General features: G+C 37.8%; 2 protein-coding genes across 3 annotated transcripts; one reads left to right on the top strand and one right to left on the bottom strand.

Moving 5' to 3' along the window:
* Positions 1-452: 452 nt before the first annotated feature.
* On the bottom strand, positions 453-1484 carry LOC140790969 (FCS-Like Zinc finger 17-like). Its single transcript, XM_073141295.1, has 2 exons — positions 1080-1484; positions 453-763 (listed from the first exon to the last, which is right to left on the bottom strand). The coding sequence occupies exons 1-2, from the start codon at positions 1388-1390 to the stop codon at positions 592-594; spliced, it is 483 nt and encodes a 160-aa protein (XP_072997396.1). The 5' UTR covers positions 1391-1484; the 3' UTR covers positions 453-591.
* Positions 1485-6311: 4827 nt separating this feature from the next.
* On the top strand, positions 6312-11625 carry LOC140781446 (alanine aminotransferase 2-like). Of its 2 annotated transcripts, XM_073127405.1 has the most exons (15): positions 6312-6815; positions 7394-7444; positions 7837-7887; positions 8000-8065; positions 8147-8208; positions 8514-8592; positions 8677-8781; positions 8870-8980; positions 9344-9481; positions 9894-9968; positions 10117-10237; positions 10324-10478; positions 10629-10703; positions 10916-11119; positions 11266-11625. In XM_073127405.1, exons 1-15 carry the CDS (start codon positions 6765-6767, stop codon positions 11380-11382), a joined length of 1461 nt encoding a protein of 486 aa, XP_072983506.1. In that variant the 5' UTR covers positions 6312-6764; the 3' UTR covers positions 11383-11625. The 2 variants fall into 2 exon arrangements, with proteins under 2 accessions (XP_072983506.1, XP_072983511.1); XM_073127410.1 differs by having other exon boundaries at positions 6312-7444; positions 8519-8592.
* The last annotated feature ends 570 nt before the right edge of the window (positions 11626-12195 follow it).

Below are 12195 nucleotides of genomic sequence, written 5' to 3'. Positions count from 1 at the left end.
CCTATTCCTGTTGGGGTACTGATTTTTATTGGAGGTTTGTTTTCTCTACTTGTTCCGCTACTAATATCGAACTCGTATATTTGTTGCTAGATGTTCTTTTGGTTTTATTCTACATCGCGTAAAGCTACAAGAGAATCTGCCACTATTTTCTCTCGCACAAATTTGCAGTAAAGCATCTACTAAGATTTTTACTGGGTTCAATGATTCGGAAAGAGTAAACGAGTGCCAACTAACAAAAGCATTAGTGTTTCTCTCTTCACCTCACATCCAAGATGCTGTCACACCAAGTAAAATTAACCTGGTAATATTGAGGAACATAGGGACGGTGGTTATGATATATATATATATATATCATATCAAATTGTTTAGACGAAAAGAGAGTCCAATTATAATTCAATAAGAAGTTGATACGCTAAATTTGAGCATTTGAAGTTGCGGGCCAGTAATTAATATATATTAATCCTTCATATATATATATTTATTTATTATTTTCCGATGTGAGGATAAACTTCTTCCAAAAAAAAAAGGACGGAAGAAAAAGGGAGTATCACTCAGATAGTAGTAGTATCTTCTTCTCCCTCTCAAGAACTCCTATGCCGCTGCTAATATTTTTCTGGGGCCATCTGCTTCTCTGATCTTTGAGCTACCACGGTGATGATGAGATAACCCCACCAGCTCCCTTTTAGATGCTTCAAACTCATTCCTTTCATCTAGAGAAATTTGCTGCCGCCGGCATTCCTCGCTACAAAATCCTTGATCACCTCTATATATATTAACATCACAAAAAAGTACTTCATCAGATCATATCTTCAATCTCTGACTATGTTGACAGATATGCTTCTATTAGTAATGAAACAGTAAGAAGGTTTGCGAGATCAAAGGCCATGTTTTCTTTTGATTTTAGTGGATTGTCCTTCGTGTGTTCATCTTATCTGCTTAGATTCTCTGATTTCATATTAATTATTTCTCGAGTTATTAACATGATTCTTATTCGAAAAGAAAACGTTAAATTAATTTCTTCAATACTATTAAATGAATATATATTAGAGAGAGCGAGAGAGACACGGGAATATATATACCTATACATGTACACATCCTTCTGAGGGCTAAGCTCCTTCTTGCACAAGGAGCATGTCTTTAAGAAGGCAAACTCACGAGAAGAAACCATAGGAAACCGGCCGCCAGCTCGCGCCGCGAGCACGCACGGCTTTACCATTGGTTTCATGACTACGTTCGATCCTTGCCTGTGATGTTGTATTAGAATTCGAAGGCCCACGAGGCCTTCTTGTGACCTCGTCAGGCTCGATGGTCCTCTAATGGCTACACCCTTGTCGTTAGAGTCACCACCCTCCTCCCCTAGATGGAAGATGCTTTTGCTTCTTGGAAGCATCCTTGAGAAGGGGAGGGAAGGGTGGGGGAAAAGGAGGAGGGCGGAGAAGAGAAAGGTATCAGTTTGAGCGATTTTAGATAGAGGGGAAGAAGAGGTGGAGTGAGGAAGGGTGTGATGGATATTTAAAACCACTCGATGTCCACAGAGGATCCATCACTTCTCTCATTTTTGTCACGTGGCATAAATTCCTGAGTCCCCTTGGCAGCACTTGAAAGATTAGCTACAATTAATAATGGTAACAATGCCATATATGATTAAACAAGTGAATTATAGTACAAATATCAACCAAATTCATGTCATCTGTTATGAATCGATATAACCAGATTACGGAGCTATATAATTTTTTCCTTAAAAATTATATAGTGCAATATATGGCAGAGGGGCCTCAATTTGAGAAAGAGTTCCTGTATAATGGAAAACATTGAGGTACTAAATTATCTCATATATTTCCTCTGTTGACTGTGGCATATGTGGACATGCAGATCAAGTATGAGACAGTTGTGCTTAGTGGTCCACTGTCCTGCAAGCTCATGATGATAAGAACAAACTAAATGCCACTAAATACCATCTTATTCCCCAATGGTAGGCACATATATGTCTCCAATTCAAATATAAATGTGAAAAGCTTGTGAAAGGGACCAAAGATACTGTAAAAGGAGGGGGTGCCCCACATTTATGGTAGAATATAATTATGAATCGAAACTCCATAAGAAATATTTAGAGAGAGAGGACCTCAATTTTAAATTGTTCCTCTCTAAAGAGGAGAGAAAGGTACGCAAGTTGCAAGGGTCTGTTCTTCTGTTTTAGTGAGTTTCAGGTGGTGCAAGAAGCCCTACAAAGGAGCAAAGTGCCACATACTTATAATCCTTTTGTTTATGGAATGCCGACCCCACTGAGGTACGAGTCGATTAAATTTTAAACGATAGTTTGAAGCTGATGATATTATCATACTAAGGACTTTGTTTTAAGAAGAAAAAAAACACCCACCAAAGACCGAATCGATGACGACGGAGGAGTAAACAAACATTGATGGTGATTTACTTATTGTTTGTTAAAGGTATAAAGATATTCATATCTATTTCCTCGAATGGTTTAAAAGACGCATGCATACTCCAGGCTGCAGATGATGGTCCGGTGTCATAGGCTTTACTAACGTGGCATGTTTTGAGACACCTCTGGTACACTAGTGAGGGCTATCGTTGATTCGACTATTATTCGTCACTAGTTAACATCCAAAGAGTGAATTTAAGAGAGAATCCAGCCATCAATATCGTCACAAATCGGGCCATGGCTGGCCTACACAAGAAATTCTAATCCACTATATATATGGTACGCTAGAAACCTTTTGAAAATAATAATCACTTTTTAGTTCCCTGGCAAAATTTTATTGGGCAAGAATAGACTGAGGTCATAAATATGGCCACCAAACAAATTATTTCATTTTGTATCTTGAACTGTATCTAATAGTTGAGACACCCGATTCTCACCGGAGCCAAGTGAGTCAGTTCTCCTAATTTCATTAAGCAATAATATATAGAATTAAGCATTAATTAAGGGCATAGGATCTTAAGCTGAGTGGAGCTTACTGCAACTAAACCATGTGCCTTCCTCCCCTAAGCTTTTTCCTTTCACTCCTTTTCATAAGGTCCTTTTTAGGCTTTTGCATACGTTTGGTTCTTAAAAGAAGAGAGAGAGAGAGAGAGACGAGAAAAGATAGGAGGTGGGCAAAGGTCCATCTTCGATTTGATTAGTAAAAAAAAAGGAGAAATTTTCAGGAGCATGGAGAACGTTATGTTTACGGTAATGAGAGCAACATCACTTTTATACTAATGGAAAGGTTAGTTGAGGGTCCTTCTCAATTGTGTCACTTCTTGTGCACCAAAGGGAGGAACAGTGGAAAGGAAATTAAATGTTTCACTCCTTTCCAATTTCCACTTAGATTCGATTTGATTTTGAGGTGCACATACTCTCATCTTTAATAAGTTTATTACGTGGGATCCTCTAATTTATTGGGTCAGAGATGAAATTAATGCTTCCAATCTTACAACTTTTTATTAGCCGATGTATAAGTTGTAACCATCTCAAAAACCAGACTAGAAAATTATATATGCCACCCATCAAGTCCAATTTCTCCCTTTGGCTTATAAAGATCTCAAGATCAAGCACCTAGAAGAAAGTTAGTATTGGCTTATAAATATCTCTCTCTTCATGCAGTTTTTGTATTGACTTAAAAAGACATATCAAGTTAAATATAATTCGAGAATAACTATAATATTTTTAACATAATAAAAATAAAATATAAAGATCGAACAATAAACATCAATACGATATATAGAATGTGAATGATTAAGGGTTTTTTTTTTTAAAAAAAAACCAAGATTTTAGGTTGCCTTTTTTACAACTATACCTCAGTTTTAATGTGAATTAATTTAGCTCTCAGGAGTAGTGGTGTCAGTGCTAGCTTAATGCTTCAACTGCACCATAAAGTGGACCTTGGAAAGAAGAAGAAGTAATGATGCACTCCTCTGGACTGATGCCAAGAGTCATTTTGCCCCCACCATCTATAATTCGGATCATGACATCGATTTGACCATTCGTGCTTCCATTGTTATTCTATGTTCATCTCCTCTCCTCACACGTGGACTCTCTCTCTCTCTCTCTCTCTCTCTCTCTCTCTCTCTAGAGTTGTTGTTGTTACAAGAGCAAGAACAAGAAGTGAAGTGACCACCGACATGGTAGGTAATCCTAGTGGTCTATGAGAGAGCATTAGTCTCTGTCATGAGTATCGAGTTCTCACTTTAACAGCCTTAGATAGTTCTTTCTTTTTCCTCCTCCCCCTCCTTTTTCTTTGTTTTTGATTCTGTTAGCAGTTTTAATATCGGGTTGCCTACTTAAATTTGTTACAACGAATTTGAATGAAATTTGTAAGAATGCTTTGCTTTCAAGGTTATAACGTTTTCTTCTGCTTTACTTTTACCTTTATTTTTTCACATTTTGCTTTTACAGTGGGCAATCTCCTAATCTCAGGATAGTTCTGGTAGCAAGCAGTGTGTTGTGTTCTCTGCTGAGAAAACTTTCAACTGCTTTAGGACAGCTGAGAGATGAATCACAAACTCATAAGCTAATCGTTGTAAACTAATTTCGTAACAGTGTCAATATCTGCACCATAAGTCTTAATGATGTGTTCAAATTAGTGAGCCAACTAATTGTTAACCCAGTCTAAGCTACAGGTTTTGGGCATAGCCCAAGAGGCCCAAGAGGTCCAAGAGGACTGCAAATATTCATACGCCCCTTGCCATCTAATTATTCATCATGAAATAAAATTCTAGCCATTGATGAACCTAAAAGGTATAAATGAGATTTTGTAGTCATTACCTCCTAAACCTTGTTGCTTCGGATAATGAGAGAGAGATGAACATATTTTTTTCGTCATTTTGAATTAATATATTATATTTGAATCCTATTTCTAAAAAAAAAGAAAGATTTGAATTGGGTTTTTAACTATGTTATGGACCAAAAAAGATTTATTGGAGTTTTATCTTTATATTCAAATAAAAAAAAGATTTTTATCTTTTTAACTATGTTATGGGCACAGAGAAACCGGTATCAAATATAAAAAAGAGAAAGAAACATTAGAAAAAGGTCAGAATATAAACTTGTTATATGGGCCGTAATATTGAAACTAGGTGTTAAAGTATTTGCCATAGTACTAAGTAAAGCAGGAACTATGCCTCCAAGATTTGTGGCAATTCTTCCCCAAGTTCTCATCCACACTGAAAAAGGAATAACATGAGGCCGATAACGCTTAACATGGACCAAGCGATAGCTCTTTGGCATCATATTCTCTTTGCCAATCTTTATCTACAGGTAACATTGGGCTAGTTAGCAGACGACCAGTTGCAACTGTTAGAATTCGATCCTTTCCATTTTGTCAAAAAGCACCTGACAGACACAGAAGATGCTGACACCCTTCTACTTAACGAAGATGGATTTTTTATTATCCATTTCAACTTATTTATTCTCCTTTTAGGATTTGATTCAAAGGCAAAAAAAATAAACATCCAAAGACCATTCCATGGGCGTCTCAAGGAAGAAAGAAGAATAAACTCTCACGGTTGTCATAAGCCTAGCTGTGACGACTGTAGTGGACTGGGCTGCACTGGACTTATCCGGCTTACCCGGATAAGACCAGAGGCTCCACCCACAGCATTCCACCGATAGCCTGGTTTGATTGGAATAGCTAATTCTAACTAATTCATGTAACTTGGCCTTAAAGCAGAAGTACTATTCAGCATATATTCCACTTTACCACCGAATAACTTATCCATATGCGGGGAATACGACCTAGATAGTCTTTTATATAAGATAATAAGATTTTATGAAGAAGAAAAACAATTTTAGGAGAAATGATAAGCAAAAGTAACGAACAGGAGTTGATTTAATTAGGCGAAGATCCCGTATCATTAATCGCTAACCTACTATATAAAAGGCGTCATCTACGTCCCTTCTTTCACCTCTATAAATAACTACACATCCTAAAACCCTAACTCCCACCTCTCTATCTCTCTTCCTATTTCTACCTCTATAGCAATGTCTCGTGCTGCCATTAACACCTTTCTGTCCCTCGGGTTGGTTTTATTCCAGTCTCTAAATGTACGCTTTTTTGTTTAAATTTTTTTTTTCTCAATCGTTTGGTTTGTTTGATTGCAGTCGGCGATCTTATGCCGCGGCGGCTGCGGCGGAGGTCCCACGTGCATCGACAGTGGCTGCTTTGACGAGGGCGGCGGCGGAGGACAATGCGACGGCGAAGCGGGAGATATTTTGGATGAGGGACCCGAAGACCGGGAACTGGATCCCCGAGAACCGGTTCAGCGACGTCGACGTGGCCGAGCTCAGAGCGAAGCTCCTCTCCAAGAAAGAATAAGAAGATCAAAATAGCCAATAGGGCTTATTTATTAATAAACGCTATTCAACTTTTTATTTTTTCTTGTTTTTTCTCCTTATGGGAGAGAAGATATTGTGATTTTATAGTCCATCTCTCTAGTAATAAAGTAATGGAGAAGATTTTAATGAACAGGATATTAGAATTAGAGGCTTCAGATCTCATTAGTTACTAATTATATTAACCAGGTTTAGACTTTATTTATTCAGCCGTCAACCTTCTTTACTGGGTTTCGCTCGAAGACAAGGTTGGCCGCTTTATATAAATTTCTCTTGAGAGTTGCTCGAGTTTGCTTACACGAGTCAAGCCTTTCTTGCACGTGTCAACGAGCCACAGAAAAAAGAGAGAAAAAACCGCTTCACTACCACCATCGAAGAAGCTATCTACTATTCTCTTCTTCTTCTTCTTCCTCGCTCTCTTCTGAGCAAAACCATGTCTTTCATCAAAACTCCCGCTGTTACTCTCGAATCCATCAACCCCAAGGTGCGGTTTCTTCATCTTTCTATGATTTTTTTAATCCATTTTTGCAGCATTGGGCGAAATATTGAAAGCCTTTTGTTCCAGACCCATCAGTGAAAAGTTTGTATTATGACCTTCGTCTGCAGTTGAATGTTTGTGGGCTTCGTTTACTTATTGAACTATGATGAACGTTCATATGGATGAACGTCTTTTCTACATTCATATCTGTTGGTTCATAGGTCTTTTACACATATACCCTCTAAAATAATATACGTATATACTTCTCTACTTATAATAGTATTTTAGTATCTTAACGATTTTTTTCTTTCGTTCTTCCAAAAGATTATGAATTAAGTCACGTGTGAGTCATTTATGGACGAAAAAAAGTAAGGAAAAAAGTAACGGAAAGATATCTGAAAAGTTCTTGAGATGGGCATGCAATTAAAAAAAGTTAAAAAATATAAAATGAGCTATATAATTTAGGGGTGCAAGGGGAATTATTGTTTAATTTTACAAGTTGACAAGTCATATTTATTGCTTTAATTTTTGTACAAATACATTATATCGGGAGATATTGTAACTACACTCACATTTTCTTGTAGGTTAGGAAATGCGAATATGCTGTTCGTGGAGAGATCATCAATCATGCACATGTATATACTATCTTATGTTTCCTTTCCCTTTCATATCTCTATTGAATACTTATGGGATATGTCGATAGGACGATGTAAGAGATACAATAAATCATGATTCATGTTTATACACTTATTTTGCTGTATTGCCAATATAACTATCATGTTCCATAATGCTGCACTGACTCTGATGATCTACCTGTCTAAAATTTTAAATTTTACTACCTAGCTATGTCACTTGTTTACATTCCAGTGGAAGTCCAATTAATCTTTTCCTAAGTCAACTAGGACCTCTTGCATACCATTCTTTAAAGTTCTTTATCAGATAATTAAGTATCTCTGTTGCTGGTATGACTACCTATTCTGTAGATCCCAGTAGTCACAAGTATTTGACTTGGGATTTCTACATGCAGCGCTTGCAGCGGGAGTTGGAAACAGAGCCAGGTTCTCATCCCTTTGATGAGGTGAGCTGTTAGCTGATATAAAAGTAACATATATATTTTTATTGATTACGTAATCTTTCTTTTCTGCTAGAATACCCTTGTTATGCTTAATTCATCTGGTTGTCTTTTGAAGATAGTATATTGCAACCTTGGAAACCCCCAAGCTCTTGGTCAGCAGCCAATTACGTTCTTTCGTGAGGTTGATATGCTGACACTTGATGGACCTTTTTACTTGCACATTAATTAATATTTTCTTATGGAACTCTAAATTGATCAACAGGTTCTTGCTTTATGCGAGCATCCAGCTCTCTTGGACAGAGATGATAATCTCGCTTTATTCAGGTTCATGAAAACTTGTGATCATTGAAGAGCCTTACCGCATGACTTTTTGTAATTTCTGTTAGAATTTTTTGGAATCAAAATACAAGATGTCAATATGTGAAATTATGGTCAGCATTGGAAACAGATCCTGTTAGATCTACCCTTCAATAATGGAAACATCTCATATAAATTTATTTACATTGGTGTAGTCAAAGAAAAATGAAGTTTCTCTCTAATTGACACATTTCATTGTGTAATCTTGTCAAGAAGTTTAATCAATCGATGATTTTGCACCTGTGACCTGAATTTTTGCACTATTGTTGCAGCTCAGATGCCATAGCTAGGGCATGCGAGATTCTAGACTTGCTTCCTGGTAGAGAAACTGGTGCATATAGTCACAGCCAGGTGAGGACATTGTTGGTTCGTCTTGAAAATCTTATTCATTTTTTATACTATCGTCCTGAAGACATGCATTCTTCTTAAAATCAGGGTGCCAAAGGCTTGCGTGAAGCAATTGCAGCTGGAATTGCTTCTCGTGACGGTTTTCCATCCAATGCGGATGACATTTTCTTAACAGATGGAGCAAGCCCTGCAGTAACTATTGAAACTCCATTAACTATTTTCTACCCTTTAGTGGCAAGTACAGATGATTAATCTTCCTATCTTCTAATCCTTTTATCAGGTGCAGACAATGATCCAATTACTGATAAGGACCGAGAAGGATGGCATTTTGTGTCCTATCCCTCAGTATCCTTTGTACTCAGCATCAGTTACCCTTCATGGTGGTTCTCTTGTATGATTCTATCTTCTGAAGAACATTTCATGTCAATATGTCCTCATTAGCGGGAGTTGAACACCTTAGAACTTGGTCTATATAATTCATAACTACCTTCATGACCGGAGTTTTATGGCGTGCTTTAAATCATGCGTGCAATCTCGTTCTCAAGAAAAAGGAACTAATGCACAATTCTAGTCCATGACACGTCATATATGAACCTGATATTTGAATGAAGTCCTCAATTAATTGATATGGCTAAATTATACATATTCAAGTTCCTTGATAATTTCTTCGTTCATCCACGTTTCCTTCAGTACAGTCTTCATCCACTTGGCTGTTTGCCACTTTGTTAACTGAATGAACTGCTTGGCTTGCCAGGTTCCTTATTACCTTAATGAGTCGACGGGTTGGGGGCTTGAGATTCTTCATCTTAAGAATCAATTGGAAGGTGCTAGCTCCCAGGGTGTAGCTGTTCGAGCATTAGTTGTCATAAATCCTGGCAATCCAACTGGACAGGTTTGTGCTGTGATCAATCGGTAATTCTCTCTGCCTGGGTGAAATTCTAGATGGTATTTGCATGTATAAGAAGTCAGCAACGCGCTACCTGCCACTGAACTGGCCAAGTTACTAGCCCATTTGCTCAACAGAAACATAAGCAAGCTCAGTTCCATCTTTGAGGCTTGCTGGTTTATATATAGTACCCTATTATAGCTAAAAGAACATGTAGTCATGTTGAACACTAATGCTTTACTTCATTTTAAATACAGAGACACCGTGGGCTTTATACTTGCTTGTAATGTTTGAAACTTATTGTGATTGATTGATGTTTTAACTGCTAAGTTATGTCATTTACTTTCACTTGTAATTTCAATTTGAGTGTTTCTAATATATACTATCGATACTAATAGGTTAGTATAATTTTCTTTAGGTTCTTTCTGAAGAGAACCAGAAGGAAATAGTGGAATTTTGCAGGAAAGATGGTCTTGTGCTTCTGGCAGATGAGGTGAGTAGCTACTTGTACTATTTGAATCACCTCATTGCAAACTAGGTCGTAATATCAACGTTCTTAAACTGGTCTATAGACCCCGTTAAATTAACATCCTCTCAACATGAAACAAGCCATATTTTCTTTTTCTTTGCTTGTTTTACAGGTGTACCAAGAAAATGTTTATGCTGGTGATAAAAAATTCAATTCTTTCAAGAGAATTGCCAGATCAATGGGATACGAGAGGGATGAACTTTCTTTAGTATCATTTCATTCAGTTTCTAAAGGTGTGAGTTTTCTTGTTCTCATTTTTCTGTTGAATAACGATAATAACGGAATGATCAATCTGGTGGCAATTAAAAAACTATAACAGGGTACTATGGAGAAGGTGGGAAAAGGGGAGGCTATATGGAGCTCTGTGGTTTTAGTACTGATGTAAAGGACCAGATTTACAAAGTGGCTTCTGTAAATCTATGTTCGAACATCTTGGGTCAGATTCTTTCAAGTCTTATCATGAATCCACCAAAGGTGAAGTCCGTTATATAAGCTAGTTTTCTCTGAACTCAGTTAATCTATAAGAGAGTTCATGAGATTTTATGAAAGAGTGGCTTTGTGGCATTTCGATGCTTGCAAATTAAAGCTTCAAGCTAGACAAAATGATTTGGTCGAATTCTTCAGGTTGGAGATGAATCTTATGAATCTTTCGCTGCAGAAAAGGAGAGGATACTTTCATCTTTAGCCAGGCGTGCTAAGGTTAGTTCATTGTCATTCTATTTTTTTAATCCTACATGATTCCCCGTTACATTGAAATTGATGTAATGATTTTGTGAACTCGTTGTAAGTTATTTATTTCTTTTTTTTCTCTCTCTCTTAACCCCTAGAAGTATGTTCCATCTTGAGATCGACCAACCAAGATTTATATTAAAACAAAACAATTAGCTATCTCTCTCTGTTATGGATAACAGGCTTTAGAAGATGCATTTAACAAATTGGAAGGTGTGACTTGCAACAAAGTGGAGGGTGCAATGTATCTCTTCCCAAGACTTCAACTGCCCAACAGGGCAATCAAAGCTGCCAAGATAGCTAATGCAGCTCCTGATGCATTTTACACACATCGTCTTCTCGATGCAACTGGAATTGTCGTCGTCCCTGGATCAGGATTTGGACAGGTCAGCCTGCTACAATTCAGTTTCATGACTGTCTAGGGATTAAAGGATTAAATTGGTTTCCTTAGGGGAAAAAAGGAAACAAGATGAAGTGCTTATATCATTGCATGTTATGGTATTTCTGACACCTCTATTTGCTTCCATTGAAGGTCCCTGGGACGTGGCATATCAGATGCACTATTCTTCCAGAGGAAGACAAGATCCCAGCCTTAGTATCACGTCTCAGGGCCTTCCATTCCTCGTTCATGGAAGAGTTCCGCGATTAATGGCCGCTGCTGATATTATGTCCTCTATGCATGATTGACCAAGCTTGGCTTCAGGAATGCTCCTCGCACTGAAACTAGAAGAACGTAATCCATCCTTATAATTCAAACATATGACATCATGCAAATAGTTCCGAGTACTTTTGGTTTCGTAATATAGCCATGTACATGTGTGATCTAGCAACGTCGCTTTTAAGACTTTGGATAGGATGACGATGATGGTGATCTAAATCTTATCTAGTATTAGTAGCATTTGAGTTCGAATGCGAATTTACAATCTCGTGGCCACTATATATGCTTGATCATGTGGCAATACTGCTAAAAGTGCGAAGTCTAATTCAAAGCCTTGGTTGCTTCATCTTTTTTACATAGACGATTCCCTTCCCTTTACGGCTTTACCCAGAGCAGTAGCCATGGGTATTGAGGCAGACAAAGTTCCTCGTCCCGTCCAAATCCAACTACAGATCGACTTGAATCACGAACTGTCTCAACTACCCATCAAAGATGCCTTTTCAGATAACGTTGGTATATGTGAGGAGGACGACATGAACCCCCATGCAGAGCACCATGGTGAAGATTTACCCACCAACAATCTCCGATAGCTCGCTTCGAGTGAATCGCATGGCGCAGATAACTCTGGAGAGGAACAGAGTGGATATTAATTTGCTTTACAAGAGCATGGGAAGGGGGAAGGCAATGCTGTTTGACTAATCAAAGGGATGAAGTTGAGGAAGAGGTGGGGAGCTGATGCTTCCAATTAAGGTGATTCCTTTGTTCAGTTATAAATGTTGTCTCCTTAAAGTTCCCTTTCATGTT

Source organism: Typha latifolia, chromosome 1 (assembly GCF_019914945.1).
Source record: "Typha latifolia isolate L0001 chromosome 1, TyphaL0001v2, whole genome shotgun sequence".
NCBI lineage: Eukaryota > Viridiplantae > Streptophyta > Magnoliopsida > Poales > Typhaceae > Typha > Typha latifolia.
Note: the sequence above shows the minus strand (reverse complement) of the source record. Positions and strands in the feature narration are given on the sequence as shown.